We start from the raw sequence: 21,131 nt of genomic DNA on the forward strand, positions 1-21,131 counted from the left end.
TAGAGTAGTACTTGTTAGTTGCAATTAACATGTGAACCAATTCCTAGGATAAGTAAGACAACACCAGTACTTATGATTCCTTGTGATAACTCAAACTCTTTCTGTTCTTAATGATTTCTACTTGTTAAATCTATGAACACGCCATTCTAGATTGCATGCTAGGGACTAAGTTAATTTGAAAATGCCATTCTCTTAACACAATAAGTAAGAGAGAGTAATAAGTTGAGTTCTAACAATGAGCCAACTTAAGCATCTTCATCCGGAAATAAAAGGAATTTTAATGAAACATAACATGTTTGCATGATTATTGTTGGTGGATAGCAATTCACCTAACTCGTTTCCTTGATTTGTGAACTAAATTCTGTTTTTCATGATTTTAGTAGTGTTGTTGTCATGTTTTTGTCAAATTTAATTAAATTAGCAAATCAACTCCAAAAATCTTGAAAATGTGTGTGAATGTACCTATGTGTGTTTAGTGTCCTCATAAATTTCGTTGAATTTAGATAAGTGTAAGTCGGTGTAATAATTATTTTTCGGTGGCTAGTTAGTAGGAATAACAGGCCCAATTTTTTGTGATATTTTAAGTAGTTAGATAAAACAATCTTCCACAAGAAAGAGCCTTATTTTCATATGCTACAATTGACAAATCCTAGTGTTAATAAGGAAAATCAATAGGACATTTGTGTGCTACTTTGTGGTGTGGTTTTAATCCTATCAAATTTTTGGCGCCGTGTCGTTGGGCATTGTTACTTCTAATTACTTATTTATCTATTTTTTTCTATTTCTTGCCTAATTAGTGTTTGTTTTTGTTTTTATTTCAGGTACCCTTCGTAGTATATGCATGCTCGAAGGTTCAAGAGTATTGATCTAGCTTCCTACGATCTTGAGCTTGAACGAACACTTCGAAAGCTTCAGAGAAAAATCAGGTAGAAGCGAGCATTAGGGCACTTACCACCATCTTCTCCACCACATTTGAGTTCGGAAGAAGAGGAAGAACAACAAGAAAACATGGCTAATAATCGTACTTTGAGGGAGTTGGCAACGCCAAATACAAATTTGAGCTTAAGTCCGGCATGATTCACTACTTGCCTAAGTTCCATGGCTTATCAATAGAGGATGCCAACAAGCATATCATGGAGTTTCACATGGTATGCTCAGGAATGAGACCAATAAATCTGAAAGAAGAGCAAGTCAAGTTGTGGGAATTCTAATTTACATTGAAAGCTAAGGCTAAGGAATGGCTTTACAATCTACCTCCTGGATCAATGAACACATGGAACCAGGTGAAGCAAGCATTCTTGGAGCAATACTTACCAACCACAAAGGCCGTAAGCAAAAGAAAGGATATATGTGCAATCCAACAACAACATGGAGAGCCCTTTGGAGATTACTATGAGTGGTTCACACACTTGGTTACATCTTGTCCTAATCATCATATTTCAAAGCATCTTCTCATACAATACTTTCATGAGGGATTGTGTGGTACGGATCGTGTAATGCTTGATGCAGCAAGTGGAGGAGCATTCATGGATAAGACACCAACTAATGCTAAGGCATTTCTAAAGAACATAGCTAGCAACACACGACAATTTGGAGGGAGAAATGAGCTACCTCTTAAGAAAGTTAATTCTAGTATTGAATTACAATTAGCTAACTTAACTAATCTTGTGCAACAGGTTGTGGTGGCTCCAAAATAGGTGTGTGGTGTATGTTCAATGATAGGACATGCGATAGACATGTGCCATTCGTTGATAGATCAAGGTAGTTTTGAGCAAGATAATGCGTTAGGAGGATTTCAAGGGCGATAAAGGCAAAAGTATGATCCATACTCCAACACCTACACTGTGGGGTGGCGTGATCATCCACACTTAAAGTGGAATAATGAAGACAACGGGCAACAATCTTTTCCTAGCAACTTTAATCATCCGCCTGGCTTCTTTCAAGCAAGACCATAAGCACCACCAACCGTGAAGGTTGCCTAGTCAAACCGTGATGAATCCAAATGTGAAGCAAATGAATGTTGTGACCTTAAGGAGTGGAAAAGAAGTTTTTGAGCAACCTAGGATGAAAAAGAGAACTAGGAAAGATACAGATAGGCAAGCGGAGCAACAAACTGCAAATCTTGAGCAAGATAAGGCTACAACCAAATCTGAAAAGCCCCTACAACTGCGAAATTGAACAAAAAAGTCTCTTGTAAGGTAAGTAAAGAAGTTCAAAGTTCATTTCACTCAAGTGTCCTTGTTCCTTTCCCTCATAGGTTTATGAAGTCAAAAAATGAGCAAACTAATAAGGACATCTTGGATACTTTTCTGAAAGTCCAAGTGAACTTACCTCTTTTACATGTCATCAAACAAGTGTCAAAGTATGCAAATTTCCTTAAAAATCTTTGTACGAACAAGAGGAGATTCAATGCGCAATGAATCATGGCATTAAGAAGGAAGTATCAACTATTTTACAGAGGAATATGCCACCAAAGTTGAAGGATGCTGGTAGTTTCAACATTCCATATGAAATCAAAGAGAAAGAGTTTGGGAGAGCATTGTGTGATTTGGGGGCGTCCATTAATTTAATGCCATATTTAGTGTATGAATCATTGAACCTTGGAGAGTTAAAGGAAACAAAGGAAGTAATCCAATTGGCAGATCGTTCAAATAGATATCCTAAAGACCTGTTAGAGGATGTACTTGTAAAAGTGAATGAGCTTATTTTTTCAGCTGACTTTTTTGTTCTTAAGATGGAACATGACCCTATGCCTTCCACACTTCCTCTTATACTGGGAAAACCATTCCTTAGAAAGGCTCGTACTAAGATTGACATCTACAATGGCACCTTAACCATGGAAATTGATGGAGAAAGTGTTAAGTTCAGAATCTTCGATGCTATGAGGTACTTTAATGATTTTGAATCTTGTTTTTCTGTTGATGCGTTTGATTATTTCATGCAGGATTGTTTTAATGCAAGTGTGGAACAAGATAATTGAGAGAAGGCATTAGTGCATAGCATTACACATGGAAAACTTAATTCTTCCGAGCACATTGAAGAAGAATTAATCCAAATTGTGGCACCCCTAGAGCCTTTTCCACCAATTAGTGGTAAGTCTTCTTCCTATTTTGTTTCTCTTCCTACTTCTAACAAAAAAAAACTTTTCCTTCTATGATTTAGACACCCAAATTGGAGCTTAAACCGATTCCTGAACAATTAAAGTATGCATGTTTAGGAGAGAATGAAACATTACTGGTTATGATATCATCACAACATACAACAATATAGGGGGAGAAACTGATCCGAGTATTGAAGGACCATAAAACTGCCATAGCTTGGAGCATTGCAGATATCAAAGGCATACATCCAGCTACATGTATGCATAAGATTATGTTGGAGGAACGTGCAAAACCAACAAGGGAAGCTCAATGTTGTTTGAACCTACTCATGATGAAGGTCATCAAGAAATAGGTTATCAAACATCTTGATGTTGGCATCATATATCTTGTATCAGGCAGCAAGTAGGTAAGCCATGTTCAAGTAGTTCCTAAGTGATCCGGAGTCACATTTATTAAGATTAAAGCTAATGAGTTAGTGCCAACACATATGCAAAATAGTTTGAGGGTCTTTATAGACTATCGGAAGATAAACAACACCACACACAATGATCACTTTCCAATCCCATTCATTGTTCAGATGTTAGAAAGGTTAGTTGGTCATTCGCATTATTGCTTTCTTGATGCTATTTCGAATATAATCATATTGCAGTTGCTCCGAAAGATCAAGAAAAAAACGACTTTCACATGTCCATTTAGCACATTTGCATGTTGGAGGATGCCATTTAGACTTTGCAACACCCCCGCCACATTTCAAAGGTGCATGGTAAGTATCTTTTCAGATATGATTAAGAATATAATTGAAGTGTTCATGGATGACTTTTCTATTTATGGTGATTCTTGATAGAAGCATATTTATGCAACTTAGTTAGCTTGTTTCTTGGCATTTATGTTGTTAGTTCCTAGTTATTTTAGTATTTTAAGCTATTTTCGTGTGTTTGTAGGTCCAATTGACTAAAGTGCCAAGAAAGTGCAATTTAGGGCATTTTGGAGCAGTTTTGGGCTTGGAATGGATAGCACATGCATGGAGCACATTCAAGAAGGGCTTGGAATATGCTAAAGAGTTGAAGAAATTAATTCAAGACTTGGAAGACAAGGAATCAGCTACAAAGAAGGAAACATGTGTCAAACTACCTTATTTTGACTTAGTCAATCCTAATCCTTTCCTAGTTAAGTTCCAGTTGCAAAGAGGCTGCCTAAAGATATTAGGACACTTAATTACAAGATTTTAGAAGGTTAATCCCAGTCAAAATAGGTTGCTGCATCAAATCTGCAAGGAATCCTTCCTTGTCGTGCAAGGAAGTCACATTCTCCTTTCTTTCTAGGCTTGTCGCATATCACTTACCCTTTTCCTCTTGGGATTCTGATTTGTTACCCTTTTCTTGGAGGATTTGGAGTCTTAAACCTTTCCCAATTTAATTCCCAGCCGTGCCCCTTCCTTCCCATATAAATAAAGAGCCTTGCCACACCAAAAAAGACCCCCTAACCCCCCATCATTCATCATTCATAATAATTCACACCATAACCCAATTTCAGCCGCAACCACCCTTGTGTCGTAGCTTTGCAAGGAAGGAGAGCATAGCTTGAAGTCGTGCTTCCCATTCAAGACTTATTGGATTGTTGGAGCATTTCTAGGTGTATTCAATCTTTTGCTTTCAATGTTTAATTTAAATTTTCTTTGTTTAATTGCGAACATGAGGAGCTAAACTCGTTTTAGCTAGAGGAGAATTCAAGGCCATGAACATATTTGCAATATGAATTGATTACTTCTAGTTGTGATTTCATAAATCATGAATGCAATTTACGTAACTGTTTGATTGATAACTTATTCTTATGTGTTGATTAAGAGGGCCCGCTTAGTTTTCATGCATGAATTTGATGCTAGAATATAAAGGAGTTTCACCTAATCGTTATGAATTTATATTCATAAGTAGTGGAGGTTGCTAGTCACAATCGTGTTAAGTAAATTCCTGGCAGGAGTATCATGTTGTTCATAGTTACGAATGCCTTGTCAACGCTTATGATTTTCACAAAGCTTAATGATCTTTGATTGTATCTTTATTATGTTGTTCATGTAGGGAACTATTGAAGAATAATTTGGTTGCCGATGTGTTGCCCATCCAATTCAATGACTTAAGGAAAATCTAAGGGTTAATTAGTGCTTTTCAAGGTTAATCTGGGGCGTTGAGGTTTATGGTTTATTGGAAAAGCAACTGGAAATCGATTTGTATGCAAGTGTGTTATGTGTGGAGAAGGACCCTCTAGCTAGCCAATCACTCATACTTTCCCCAATTTCGTGCCAAACTTGTTTAAGTCTTTAATCTACTTGTCTTTTTACTTTAAATTAACCCAATCCCCTTTACTTTGTCGTGTCAAATTAGTTAGAATCTGTCCAAACTTGTGTTTTTAAGTGTTTTGAGTCAAAATCAATTCAATTTTAGTCCAAAGTAAGTCCTAGTGTCTATTTTGAGTCTTTTTGATTGTTTTGTGCAGTTTTGAGTTTGATTAGCTTATTTTGAGTCATATAAGTATAGTTAAGAGTCTTATAGTCTAGTTTTCTATTTTTAAGTTTAGTTTTGTGTTTTTAAGTCAGTTTAGAGTAGATTAGCAATCCCTCCTAATCTCCGGCCTAGAACAATCCCTACTTACATCTTTACTACAATTGTCAATAAGAGGGTTTAATTTAAGTGTTAGTTTATAACACATCAATTCTTTTGATACATGTCTACATAATTTGTCCTAGTTTTAAAATGTTGTCAAGAAACTAATCTAGTCTTAAATTGGGAAAAATGCCATTTCATGGTTTCACATGGATTAGTTCTAGGACATATTATATTTGAAAAGGGAATTGAAGTTCATAATCTAAAGTATAACTTGTTAGTTCTTTACCCCTCCTACTATTGTCAAGGAGGTTTGTTTTTTTTCTTTGATATGCATGTTTCTACCGAATGTGTTATGAAGGACTGATAGGAGCATATTTAGGCGACTTACTTAGCTTTTTTTCGTGCATTTATATTGTTAATTCCTGATTGTTTTAGTAGTTTAAGCCATTTTCGTGTGTTTTTAGGTTCATATGGCTAAGGAAGCAAAAAGATGCATTTTGGAGCATTTTGGAGCAAAATTGGACTTGGAATGGATAGCTTAAGCTTGGAGCCAAAGTGTTGGACGAAATTGAAGGCCTTGTATGCACTTTAGGACATAAAACAAAGTGCCTAGCCTAATCAAACAAAGCCTTAGCCGTGCAAAACCTTTCAATTCCAGCAACTTCCCTTCATTGCCGTGCATTTCATATCCCATTTCCAGCTTTCCCCCTTGCAATTCCACATGCACTCCCCTTTGTCGTGCAAAACACATTCATTCCAGCCATCCCACTTCAATCATTCACTCTAGTTGGCAGCCACATGTTTTCCCATTTCAATATCATTCTTCCAAAATCATTGCAGCCACATATTCACCCACATGCACATTCAATCATTCACTCCCCTTACCGTGCACATTCACCTTGCATTTCTAGGTTGTCCACTTCATCATTGCAGCCACATATTCATTGCACATGCATCTTCAAATAAATTAGCCACATGCACATTCACCCATTCCTACCACTATGCCGTGCACTCCCATCCCATTTCCAGCTTTCCACCAACCTCTTAGCTGTCATATTCCCTCTTTTAATCATTCATCCACCTATAAATAAACATCCATTGCAGCCACAAAGGAGGGGATTCATTCATACACAAATACACACCTAAAACCATCATTGAGCCGTGCAAAACCATCCATTCCAGCACCAATTCCAGCAACAATCCCATCTTTGCCGTGTATCCCCTTCCATTTCCACCACTCCACACATCCATTCCTCCATACACCTAAAGCCCTAAACCTTTCCTTAGACCTTGTGCCACAACAAAGAGGAAGAGAAGAGGGCCTAAACGTTCATACAATTCAAGTTTGAGTTGTTGGAATGTTTAGGTGTTTCTTTGATTTCAATGTTTAATTTCAATTCTCTTTGTCTTGTACGTATGAGGAACTAAACCCCCTTTAGCTAGGGGGTGATTCGAAACCATGTTTATGCTTGCAATATGAATTGATTACCTTTGGTTGGAATTTCATAAGTTGTGGATTCAATTTGTTTAACTGTTTGATTGATAACTTATTTATGTATGTTTATTGAGAGTGCACGCTTAATTTTCATGCATGAATATGACGCTAGAATATAAGTGAGTTTCACCTAATAGTTATGAACTTATATTCACAAGTAGTGGAGGTTGCTTATAAACAATCGCGTTAAATGAATTCTTGGCACTAGTTTCATGCTTTTCATAGTAACGAAGGCCTCGTCAACACTTATAGTTTTCATGATGCTTAATGATCTTTGATTGTATCTTTATTGTGCTTTTCACGTAAAGGACTTTTGGAGAATGTTGTGAATTGCGTTGCGCAAACCCATCCAATTCATTAACTTAAGGAGAACTTGACGGTTAATTTAAGCGGACCTAATTAACCCGGGGTGTTGAGTTTCATAATTTATCGAAAGACCAACTGAAAATCAATCTTGTATGCAAGTGTAACATGTGTGGAGAAGAACCTTCTAGCTAGCATTCCATCCATATTTTCATCATATTCATATTTACATTATGCCTTTAAATTACAATCTGTGCATTTAGTTTAACTTCGTCAAAACTAAATCCCCCTTTACTTTATTGTCCAATTTAGTTAGAAAGTATCTTAGTTTGTGTTTCTAAGTGTTTGAATCAATTTATTTCCCAAATTCGTCCAAAGTAGTCAAAGTGCTCAAAACTGCCTAGAAAGTGTTTTTAAGGCAGGTTTGAGTGTTTTGGTGCTGTTTTGAGTCTTTTGATTTGTTTTAGTGTTTTAAGTGTTTAGTTTTGCATTCTTTGAGTTTAGTTTAGTGTTTTAAACTTTATTTTACGTTTTTGAGTCAGTTTCCAAGTGATTTTGCAATCCCTCCTAATCCCTGGTTAAGAACGATCCCTACTTATATCTATATTACAATTGTCACAAGAGGGTTTAATTTGTGTGTCACATAAGTCACGCATCAAGGACTTCTCATTGATTTCTAACCGTTGGTCATTTGCTTCAAAAGGATGCAACATTTGATATGAATGAAGAGTGTGTGGCAGTGTTCAACAAGCTTAAGGAGTTGTTATCCACAGCTCCTCTAATCATGCCACCAAATTGGAATTTACCTTTTGAGTTGATATGAGATGCTTTGAATTATGTTGTGGGTGTAGTTCTAGGGTAGTGTGTCAACAACGTACCACATGTCATCTGTTATGCATCTCGGATGCTCAATGATGCACAATTGAATTATTTGACAACAGATAATGAGCTTCTAGCTGTTGTATTTGCTTTAGAAAAAATTAGATCTTATTTTATTGGCACTAAATTTATTATGTTTCTGATCATGCAGCTTTGAAGTATCTACTCTAAAAAAAGGATGCAACACTGCAACTTGTTTGATGGATACTTCTGCTTTAGGAATTTGACTTGGAAAACAAGGATAAGAAAGAGGGAGAACATTGTAGCAAACCATCTAAGCAAACTTGTGCATTTATACATAAGAATATCTCATCCCTTTATGTGAGAGTTTTCTGGATAAGTAATTATTTTCATTAGAAACCATTGACCCTTGGTATGCTGATATTATCAATTACAAGGTCATCAAGAAGATTCCTAATGACTTTACATAGGCTAGAAAGATACGGTTGCCAAAACTGCCAAATATTATGAGTGGGATGATCTTTATTTGTGCAAATATTGCCCTGATCAATTGATTAGAATCTACTGTAGACATCGAAATTTCGGTGAAATAAATATTGACCAACGCATTAAAGTTTTGACGTGCCAAGGCATACATGGCATGTGCCACGTGTTGCACAAATTGTACACATGGCGTGTGACTCAACAAAATCGGACAGGTCATCAAGAAGGACACATGTGAACACTTGGCAGAAAGGAATTATTTGGTTCTAATTTTATATTCAAGACGAAGGCTTGAAAAGCTCTATAAATAGAAAGCCAGGCATTTCATTTCAGGAGGGGGAATTCACTCATTCATTTCTCTACTTCCAAATTGGAAGAAAATTCACTTCACACACCCAAAAACCTTGAAGCTTTGAAACTCTAAAGCTCTAAGCATCGAACTTCCCAAATTCCCAAGAATTCCAAAGAATCAAGAAAACACTATTCGTTCTTCATCAAAACCTTTGAAGAATCAGCAAGCACCGCTGCAGGTGTCGGTTCTTCCTTCTTCGCAAGCTAAATCCTTGAGGTAACCGTTCATCCAAGATCAAGTCATCGCAACCTTTGAATCAACACCAACATAAGAATCAACAAGCATCGCTACACGTGCCAGTTCTTTCTTCACCATAAGCCAAATCATTGAGGCAACCATTCATCCAAGATCAAGTCATCTCGACCCTTGGATTAATAACATCACACATCTACCATCTTACAAAGATCGAATCAGAGGATCAAATTATAAAGAGATTGGAACCAATAAATTCATTAATATAAACAAATTTACTTTGTACACGTGTTCTTGACTCGTTCGTCATCAAGAAATTCATGTTCATGACCAAATATACAAGAAACACACATGGCATCAAGAAAGGATCAAGCTATTCCTACAACCAACAAAAAGAACAAGAACATCCTCACCTCAAATGGTGGCTGATGCGAGATTTATGCGCACACAAATTAAACCCTCTTTTTGACGATTTGTAGTATAAGTGCAAGTAGGGATCGTTCTAGACCGGGGATTAGGAGGGCTTGCTAAAACCTTCTAAATTGACTTAAAAACATAAAAACACAATATAAAACACTATTTAATGCTCGAAGAAAGCAAAACTAAAAATAAGAAAGATTAAGACTAAGACTTCAACGAAATAGGGGGGAATTGGATTTGGACGAATTTAAACTAAAATGGATAGATTGTAAAGAAAACAAATTGTAAATATGAAATTGACGGAAATGAATGGATGGTATGGCTAGCTAAGGGGTTCATCTCCATACATGTTACACTTGCATAATAAAATGATTTCCAATTGCATTTCAACAAACCATGAATTCTCAACACCCCGGGTTAATTAGGTCCGCTTAAATTAACCGTCAAGTTTTCCTTAAGTTAATGAATTGGATGATTGCATACGACAACCCAAAGCATTCCTCACAAGTTCCCTACATGAATTGCATAATAGAGAAACAAGCAAGAATCATTAAGCATCATGAAAACTATAAGTGTTGACGAGGCATTCGTTACTATGATTGCATGAAACTTATGCCAAGAATTTGTTTAACGAGATTGTTTATAAGCAACCTCCACTACTTGTGAATATAAGTTCATAACTATTATGTGAAACTCACTTATATTCTAGCGTCAAATTCATGCATGAAAATTAAGCGTTCATTCTTAATAAACATACATAAATAGGTTATCAATCAAACAGTTAAACAAATTGAATTCACAATTTATGAAACGTAATTAAAAGTAATCAAATCATATTACAAACATAAACATAATTTCGAATCACCCCCTAGCTAAAGGGGGGTTTAGTTCCTCATACAAAACAAAGAGAATTGAAATTAAACATTGAAATCAAAGAAACGCCTAAACATTCCAACAACTCAAATTTGAATTGTATGAACGTTTAGGCCCTCTTCTCTTCCTCTTTATTGTAGCATAAGGTCTAGGGATAATTGGTTTGGGGGATGGAAGTGTGGAATGGAAAAGATGGTTTTGGATTCTAAGGGGACTCACGGCAAAGAGAAGGAATGGAAGTGTTTGTGGTGTGTTGTGTATGAAAATGAGATATCCTTGAATGAATGAATGCAAGGGTATTTATAGGAGTAGTGGAGGGAACATATGGCTATGTCATTTGTAGGTGAAGTAGGTGGATGTTGTAGGTGAAGTAGGTGGATGTTGTAGGTGAAGTGGGTGGATGTTATGTTAAGTGATAAGTGATAAGTGATATGATATGTGGTTATGATATGATAAGTGGTTAAGTGGTGATGATAAGTGATAAGTGATTAAGTGATATGATATGTGGTGATGATAAGTGATAAGTGCATGTGGGTTAACTAATGAAGGAAATGCATGTGCAATGACAATGTGTTAGAAAGGATGTGTGTTATGCATGGCATGATTGGGATTAGGAAAGGTTTAAATGTCCTAAAACTAAAGAGAACAAGGTTCCAACACTTTGGCTCCAATTAGGTCTTCAATTTCGTCCAACACTTTGGCTTCAAGCATAAGCTATCCGTCCTTAGCCCAAAAGTGCTCCAAAAGTCTCCAAAATGCATCTTTTTGCTCCTTTAGCCCTTTGGACCTACAAACACACGAAAATAGCTTAAAGTACTAAAATAACTAAAGAAACATAACGTAAATGTACGAGAACAAGCCATTTAAGTCGCATAAATATGCTCCTATCAAATACCCCCACACTTAGCTTTTGCTAGTCCTCGAGCAAAACAGAAAAACAAAACAAAAAGAACAAAACACAACCTACACCTTCCAACAATCGTATCAGGGACTTCCAATGCACATGACAAGTTAAAAATCATTATTCTCACAGATTTGAGCCATCTTTACACTTAAGTACATTCTTAATCATAGTCACCACATACTAGTTCACAATTAAGCAATTAAAACACATTTCAAATGTAGTAACATGCCTTTAGAGAATTCCCTCAATTTCTTACTAGATGTACTCTCGTTTTTCACACAGATTTTCTGACTACACACCCTACACTAGGTATATGTGAGAAGATTGATGTAAACATGTAGACGAACACTCACATATGTTATAATAAGGAAAGCATTTTCTGGAGTTAATAAGCATGTTTAGATATGATCTCATGAATGGAATGCTACTACTTAGACGCGAGAACCAGTGACACCATAAGCTCATACCAAGTTCAAACTCCACAATTGAAATACATAACACTCAATATAGAAGTCAAAGGGTAGTAACGGGGCTAGGGTATTGGCTAACAATGAAAGGTGAAGGATAAACAAACATTCTTAAAGCAATAGTGAGCAAAGTATTGAATTAGGCACTTAGAATTCCCTTAAGAACGCAGAAGTCAACTTTGAACACCCAAGGGAAAATCACACAAAACTTAGGGCCATATTCAACTTTTTGGACCCTTTCTTCAACCATCAACGCTCGTGAGTTCATTCTTACTTATTTTCACTCCTTTTTTTTTTTTTTTTTTTTTTTTTCTTTTTCTTTTGAATCGCAAAACATACATATAAACGTAAGAACAAACTTTTACTCCCCCACACTCATTTTCTTGCATAATGTAACTCAAAAGGAATTCATTTAAGTCATGCTCACTAAACTTTAAGAACAAGGGTATAGGAAAGTCCTACTCTAAGCTAGGTAAGGGGTGATGTGGGTAAACAAGGAATAAAGGCAAAACGAGGCTCAACGGGGTTAAAACTTACAACATATACGAAGTATGGGAAGTAAGGCTATTTGGCTATGGTGGTGGTCACTACACAACTTCTTCTTGAATATGTGTTATGCAAATCAATAACATGCTTTGAATGAAATGGGCATGAGTTCTAGCATTTGGAACTATATGATGAAACGCCTTCTAAGTAGTAACCAAGCAAAGAATAATGAGATCATGCAACGACTTTAGAAAACAAGAAATCACAGATTATACTCTCCAAAGAACGTTATAGGCTCAAGTCTCTCAGGGTTGTAGCGTTTGTTTGAGTTCCTTCCTTCAAGCATGTTACAAAAACGAATTTTTTTCTTTTATGATTGCATGTGAAGTCATACATTATAACCATAACCAAGCATATACCAAGAGTAAATCAAACTTTTCTCTATGTTTATAACTCTTTCTAACCGTCATGCAATTATAAACCAAATCCTTATCATTGTGTTGGAAGGTACCCTAAGACACAAACACACAAAAACGACTCTTAAAACAACTCTTTTTGGGTTTTTCAAAACAATTTTTCAAATTTTTATGGGATTTTCGAATTATAAAACAAAACACACTAAAACACTCTAAAACAACTTAAAAACATTTAAAACAGCAAGGAACAACACTTGAAGTGTGGGTGATAAAATTCAACGAATTTGCATCAACATACTTAGTTACCCCCCCCCACACTTAAATTAAACATTGTCCTCAATGTTTGAAGCATAGATTCACACAAAGCATAAGTAAATACACAAAAAGCACTTAAACATACTAAACATGGCATAATGTAATTAACAAAGAGAAGAGTTTAGAGACGCAAATCTGGCTATAGAGTGTAAATTCCATCTTCTCCTTGGTAATTGCATTGAGGCTTTTGATCTTTGTGATTCCACAGGCTTACTCTTGAACTGGTTTCTGCCCATCGTTGATTTTCCTTTGTGCTACTTCTTGAACTGGGCAGCAGGATGGTTCTTTTGGTCTCCCCCGAAGGTCTGAGCTTACCCCTTTGGTCTGTTTCTTTGTTCAATCTTTCCAATTCGTATTGAAAAGGGTTGGAGGATAACTCAGCCTATGTTTGTCTCCACATGCTTCAATGTATCATTTTCACTTGCCTTACTCGCTCCCCTTTGCAGAAGTGATCCCTTCTCCGGAAGTGTATCAACCGTTGAAGATGACTACTCGAGAGCAACGCTAGGTAAGCAATCAGGAATAGATCCCAGGCAGTTGGCTCCAGATCGGAAGACTGACTCTAAGTGCCGGCTGATTGCTTCTTTTACTTTGCCATGCGAGTAAGAACAAGGACAAAGAAAAAGACAGGGAAAGAGCATGATATGAGATACTTTTGCTTTTGACCTTGATGATATGAGATACCTTTGCTTTTGAAGAAGCGGTGAATGAATCAGCACATGTATTTGTTGTGCTGTTTCCTCCTGGGTCATATGTACTCCAGGCATCTGGTATCATCTTTGGGGAAGAAGAAAGAATTGAATATTTCGAAAGGCTTGGCTGGGAGTGCACCCTCAGAGGTGAGGGAGAGTTGGGCATTTTCTTCAGGTTTGCCCAGCCATAAAAGACGAAGGTCGACATATATAGAGATAATATCAAGTGGTGGTACTTTTTACCCTTGTCGACAAACGTTTTGATCCCGCAATTCCGGCTTTTTGAAATAGTGGCGCCTCTTCGATCTCTGAGCACGCCTCTTCGATTTCTGAACGACGCCCCTTCGCTTTCTGAACGACACGTGGTAGTGCAGATGCGGCTCCTTTTGACAAAGCTGCACGCGTCTTCTGAAAAGCAGAGAAAGCGTCGCCGAACTTTGCGCTTGTCGGCTAAAGATATGTAGTTGCGGTGATGGCCTCCACGTGTTGTCTGAAAAGAAGAAATCTTTTGACAAAGTTGAACGCGTCTTCTGAAAAGCCGAGAAAGCGTCGCCAAAATTACGCCGGAAATTCCGGCTTTTTTAATCGGTGGACGCGTCGCCTTGGCTTTTTTATTGAGCTATCGATCACCACAACAAACACTCTCTGAAGATTTCCCATTCTTGAAGATCGACTCCGGCCCTTTGAAATTTAACTCCATCCCTTTTCTTTGAACACTTTTGAAAAATGGCAAACTCATCGAACCTTAGCTTGGAATTGAGCCTTAGCAGTGATACGGGCGCGCCGCGTCAAGGTAACGTATGGCGCCCTTCTTTCTTATCTTCTAACGGTCTTCTTACAGGTGAAGACTCCGTGATGCAGGACGCCACAACAGCTACAATAGTAGCTAGGAACCTCCTCACTCCAAAAGATAGTAGGCTGCTGTCAGGACGGTCCGATGAGTTGGCCGTTCAAGAGTCCCTCGCACTTAGTGTTCAGTGTGCGAGTTCTGTGTCCAACATGGGCCAACGCCTGCTTGCCCGCTCCCGTCAGGTGGAATCATTGATGGCAGAGGTGGAGAGTCTTAAGCAAGAGATCCAGCAGCTTAAGTACGAGAATAGAAGTTTGCATGTGCTTGCAAATAACTATTCGTCGGGCATGAAGAGAAAGCTTGATGAGCTGCAAGAATCTGAGGGTCGAATTCACAGTGACCGTCAAAGGCTTGCAGCTTGTCTCCAGAGGCACCTTTTTCCTGGGTCATCCAGCGCTTGGCCAAGTATTGAGGCTTGGAATGCTCTAGCTCCGATGGCTTCCGCTCCGATGCCTCCCGCTTCTGCGCCTTCCGCTCCTATGCCTTCCGCTTCTATTCCTTCTGCTTCGACGCCTCGTAGCGGGGCTTCACGTAAACATCCTCTGTGAAGGCTCCATCTTTCTCCATGTTTAGTATCCTTTTTTTTTTTTTTTTTTTTTTTTTTTTTTTTTACATAAATAAAATCAAACGGCATGGAATTTATCTTTGAATGGGCGGTGATACTTGAAATGATCCGGTAATAGTTTAAATTCCAGATTGGGTGCCTGAATCATTAACCACATGTTAGTATAAAAGAAAATTGAAATTCGGGGAGGCGGCTTACCTGTGTGCTCCAAAATGAACTCCAGAATAAACACCCCTTCGAAAGTTATGACTTGTCCCGTGTCATAAAATCCAACTTCCTTGGGAATTGTGGTTTCAAATATGTCCTCTTTGATGCCTTCTACATCTTCTCCAGCCACTACCTTCTCTTGAATCATTCTTCTTGGTGTACAAAGTCCTTTGAAGAATTCAACACCATCTAAAACTTGCTGTGTTGCACCAAGAATTTGAATAGCATTTTGCACCTTTGGGAAGGCTTCCACGATGTCCTTTTTACTCTCTTCTTGGTTGGGAATCAAAAACCTGCTAGGAAAAGGGACATTGGGTGGAATAACATCAGAATAACATGGAATTGGGACGTCCTTACTGGTGGTGGGTGGTTTAGAGGGCTTAGGGGGCTGCGGCAAGGGTTGTTCTACCCTTGCCGTGTGCATGTCTTCTTCCTCCTCCTCAATTAGCAGCTCTTCCTCCACTTCTAGGCTATGTTTGGACATTTTTAGGTCAGCTCCAACCTCCATAGCACTTCCCAAAGTGATAGCATTATGGATTTCAAAATCTTCCTTCGAGTTTTCAATAGTTGAGTTGGAGAGTTCACTTTGCTCTTGAATTTGTTTCATGAACTCCATAATCTGCCCAAATTGCTCGTCCAATTTACCCAACTTCTTGTCTTGATTTTGTTCGTCCTGCGTCAAAGAGGTTAGTAATTGAAAATTTTTATCATTATCCATGGACATACTTGAACTTGATTGGAATTGTTGTGGGGGAGGTTGTGGTGGCTGCATAGGTGTTGTATTGAACTCCTCATATGGTTGCCAATATGCTTCTTGTTGAGCCTCCTTGGCTTGATTTTGTGACCCCTGCGCCAAAGAATTTATTTCATTAAGAATTTGAATATAATCTATTGGCGAACTTGAATTTAATTGAGCATATTGCATATGAAGTTGTGGTGGCTGCATAGGTCTTGAATAGAACTCCTCATATGGTTGCCAATATGCTTCACGTTGAACTTGTTGATCTTCCCACCATATAGAGTTTGAATGATCCCTCCAATCTCTTTGTGGACATTGATTGGCTTGAAATCCTTGCCTATATGAAGCATCAAATGTAGGGACACTCTGCATTGTGGTCCTTTCGGCATACGGCGACAATTTAGAAGTAAGATTTGCCAATTGAGCTTGAATGCTAGCAAAATCCATATCTTACTTCTTTAGCACCTAAAATCAAAGAAAGAGAACTAAATCAAATATGAAAAGTAACAACAAACAAAGAAAACAACACTAATTTAGAAACTAAAACGAAAACAACTAAACAAAAAAAAAAGAAAAGAACCAAGGGATTAGCAAAGTTGCTAATCCCCGGCAACAGCGCCAAAATTTGATGCGAGATTTATGCGCACACAAATTAAACCCTCTTTTTGACGATTTGTAGTATAAGTGCAAGTAGGGATCGTTCTAGACCGGGGATTAGGAGGGCTTGCTAAAACCTTCTAAATTGACTTAAAAACATAAAAACACAATATAAAACACTATTTAATGCTCGAAGAAAGCAAAACTAAAAATAAGAAAGATTAAGACTAAGACTTCAACGAAATAGGGGGGAATTGGATTTGGACGAATTTAAACTAAAATGGATAGATTGTAAAGAAAACAAATTGTAAATATGAAATTGACGGAAATGAATGGATGGTATGGCTAGCTAAGGGGTTCATCTCCATACATGTTACACTTGCATAATAAAATGATTTCCAATTGCATTTCAACAAACCATGAATTCTCAACACCCCGGGTTAATTAGGTCCGCTTAAATTAACCGTCAAGTTTTCCTTAAGTTAATGAATTGGATGATTGCATACGACAACCCAAAGCATTCCTCACAAGTTCCCTACATGAATTGCATAATAGAGAAACAAGCAAGAATCATTAAGCATCATGAAAACTATAAGTGTTGACGAGGCATTCGTTACTATGATTGCATGAAACTTATGCCAAGAATTTGTTTAACGCGATTGTTTATAAGCAACCTCCACTACTTGTGAATATAAGTTCATAACTATTATGTGAAACTCACTTATATTCTAGCGTCAAATTCATGCATGAAAATTAAGCGTTCATTCTTAATAAACATACATAAATAGGTTATCAATCAAACAGTTAAACAAATTGAATTCACAATTTATGAAACGTAATTAAAAGTAATCAAATCATATTACAAACATAAACATAATTTCGAATCACCCCCTAGCTAAAGGGGGGTTTAGTTCCTCATACAAAACAAAGAGAATTGAAATTAAACATTGAAATCAAAGAAACGCCTAAACATTCCAACAACTCAAATTTGAATTGTATGAACGTTTAGGCCCTCTTCTCTTCCTCTTTATTGTAGCATAAGGTCTAGGGATAATTGGTTTGGGGGATGGAAGTGTGGAATGGAAAAGATGGTTTTGGATTCTAAGGGGACTCACGGCAAAGAGAAGGAATGGAAGTGTTTGTGGTGTGTTGTGTATGAAAATGAGATATCCTTGAATGAATGAATGCAAGGGTATTTATAGGAGTAGTGGAGGGAACATATGGCTATGTCATTTGTAGGTGAAGTAGGTGGATGTTGTAGGTGAAGTAGGTGGATGTTGTAGGTGAAGTGGATGTTGTAGGTGAAGTAGGTGGATGTTGTAGGTGAAGTAGGTGGATGTTGTAGGTGAAGTGGGTGGATGTTATGTTAAGTGATAAGTGATAAGTGATATGATATGTGGTTATGATATGATAAGTGGTTAAGTGGTGATGATAAGTGATAAGTGATTAAGTGATATGATATGTGGTGATGATAAGTGATAAGTGCATGTGGGTTAACTAATGAAGGAAATGCATGTGCAATGACAATGTGTTAGAAAGGATGTGTGTTATGCATGGCATGATTGGGATTAGGAAAGGTTTAAATGTCCTAAAACTAAAGAGAACAAGGTTCCAACACTTTGGCTCCAATTAGGTCTTCAATTTCGTCCAACACTTTGGCTTCAAGCATAAGCTATCCGTCCTTAGCCCAAAAGTGCTCCAAAAGTCTCCAAAATGCATCTTTTTGCTCCTTTAGCCCTTTGGACCTACAAACACACGAAAATAGCTTAAAGTACTAAAATAACTAAAGAAACATAACGTAAATGTACGAGAACAAGCCATTTAAGTCGCATAAATATGCTCCTATCAGTGGCACTTTAGGCATCACAACCCGAAGCAAGTTAAGAGCTCTCTCTACTGTACCTTCCACCCCTACATCAACTATGCTAGAGGAACAAGAGCACCAAACGCATGGCCCTGTGATCACCCTGGCCTCGCTAAAGATGCCAAAGGAAGGTAGGCCGAGGAGGTACTTTGAGTCATTGACTTTTGATGCTGACTCAAGTAGCAGCTCGTATCCCATAACTATGCAAGTCATGACTACTAGTGCGACTTCTATCAAAGAGCAGTTGGCACAAATAAATGAAACAATCGCAAGGCTGCCAAGGACTGTAGAGGAAAAGGACTTCCAGATTACTACACTCGTTCGTCGTCTGGAAGCGTAGCACGACAAGAAAGCTGACCTAAAGGTTGATCCACCAAAGAAAGAAACCGACGAAGAAGAAGAGCCTCTGGTGGAGAAAGTCGAAGAAAAGATGAAGATGGATTGAGCTACCATGCTCATGGGATCTCTCTTTATCCAACAGTTGCAAAAGATGATCACAAGCACCTTCAAGGCGGAGTACGAAGGAAACTCGCATGATACCATGTTGTACTCAAACCCATACTCTAAAAGGATTGACGCCCTGGGGATGCCAAGGATTTATTAGCCATCTAAATTCATGCAATTTTATGGAGAGGGCAATCCTAAGCGATATATTGCCCATTTCATTGAAACCTGCAACAATGCTGGGATGAAGGGAGACTACCGCGTCAAGCAATTTGTGCGCTCGCTAAAAGGTAACGCCTTTGACTGGTACACCAACCTGGAGCCCAGATCTATCAATACCTCAGACCAGCTTGAAAAGGAATTCCTCAACCATTTCTGTAGCACCCACCGCACTATGCGCATGTTGGAGCTGACAAGTGCGAAGCAATAGAAGGATAAACCTGTCGTCGACTACATCAATAGATGGCGTTCATTAAGTCTGGATTGGAAAGACCAACTTTCTGAAACCTCTGCCATTAAGATATGTGTTCAAGGCATGCACTGGAGGCTAGATCACATCCTCCAAGGCATAAAACCGAGAACATTTAAAGAATTGGCAACTCGATCCCATGATTTGGAGCTAAGTATTGCCAATCATAGGAAGAATGAGCTGATCATCAACTTCAAGAAGGACATGGTGTTTGCTCTAAAGGTGGACAAAACTAGGAAAAAGCCCACCAATGAAGCTTTTACCATCAACACTACCCCATTAAGACCTCATCTGCGCCCGTCAAGATCTTTTCCAAGTGCAAAGCAAAGGAGATGAAGAGAGGTGAGCCTCTTCGCTCCCAAAACAAGTACGAAAACACCTTGGGGGGAGCTGGAGCAAAAGACGTGCCATTTTCCTAACTCGGACGTGGCTGCAATGTTAGACGACTTGCTGGAAAATAAGGTCATTAAGTTAATAGAATGCAAACTCCCTAAAAAGATAAATCACGCTAACGATCCCAGGTACTGCAAGTACCATCGTGACATAAGTCATCCCGTTGGCAAGTGTTTTATCCTCAAGGAACTCATCATAAAGCTGGCATAACAAGGGCAAATCGAACTCGACCTAAAAGAGACGGCCGTAATGCACACTACTACGATTGTGTCTGGATCCTTCTATCGCGTACGAGTTTTGTGCAACATGTAATCGTTGTCAACGAACAGGTAACTTGGGCCCAAGAAATCAAATGCCACAAACCCCTATTTTGATTGTTGAGATTTTTTGATGTGTGAGGCATTGATTTCATGGGACCTTTTCCATCTTCAAATGGTTTTCTTTACATTTTATTGGTTGTGGATTATGTTTCTAAATGGGTGGAAGCGAAAGCCACCAAAACTAATGATTCAAAAGTTGTTTCAGATTTTATTAAGACTAACATCTTTGTAAGATTTGGGACACCTAGAGCAATCATTAGCGATTGAGGGAGTCACTTTTGCAATAGAACATTTGAAGCGTTGCTTAGGAAGTACAATGTCACACATAAGGTGTCTACACCTTATCATCCGCAAACTAGTGGTCAAGTAGAAGTATCAAACCATGAGGTGAAGCAAATTTTGGAGAAAACTCTGAGTCCTGGTAGGAAGGATTGGAGCATGCGTTTGAATGATGCATTGTGGCCTTATAGGACTGCTTATAAGACTCCTATTAGAATGTCCCCATTTCGATTAGTTTATGGGAAACCATGCCGTCTTCTAGTAGAATTAGAACACAAAGCTTATTGGGCGATCAAAGCCTACAACATGGACATGAATGTTGTCGGACAGCAGAGGAAGCTTCAATTGAATGAGTTAGATGAAATCCGGAATGATGCATACGAGTCTAGTCGAATATACAAGGAGAAATCAAAGGCATTTCATGACAAGATGATATCAAGGAAGAGCATTGCCATTGGACAAAAA

The 21,131-nt window shown here is 38.0% G+C and overlaps 1 protein-coding gene across 1 annotated transcript; it reads left to right on the forward strand.

The window, feature by feature from the left end:
- Positions 1 to 2,416: 2,416 nt before the first annotated feature.
- LOC148698202 (uncharacterized) lies at positions 2,417 to 2,993 on the forward strand. Its single transcript, XM_088690403.1, has 2 exons — positions 2,417 to 2,886; positions 2,945 to 2,993. Exons 1-2 carry the CDS (start codon positions 2,417 to 2,419, stop codon positions 2,991 to 2,993), a joined length of 519 nt encoding a protein of 172 aa, XP_088546529.1.
- Positions 2,994 to 21,131: the final 18,138 nt, after the last annotated feature.

The sequence above is a fragment of the Pyrus communis genome, chromosome 3, assembly GCF_041283825.1.
Source record: "Pyrus communis isolate YQ-2024b chromosome 3, ASM4128382v1, whole genome shotgun sequence".
NCBI lineage: Eukaryota > Viridiplantae > Streptophyta > Magnoliopsida > Rosales > Rosaceae > Pyrus > Pyrus communis.

Coding starts and splice junctions, on each gene's coding strand:
- LOC148698202 (XM_088690403.1), top strand. CDS start 2,417: ATGAATCATGGCATTAAGAAGGAAGTATCAACTATTTTACAGAGGAAT. Junction 2,887..2,944: donor AGAATCTTCGATGCTATGAG/GTACTTTAATGA, acceptor TATTTCATGCAG/GATTGTTTTAATGCAAGTGT.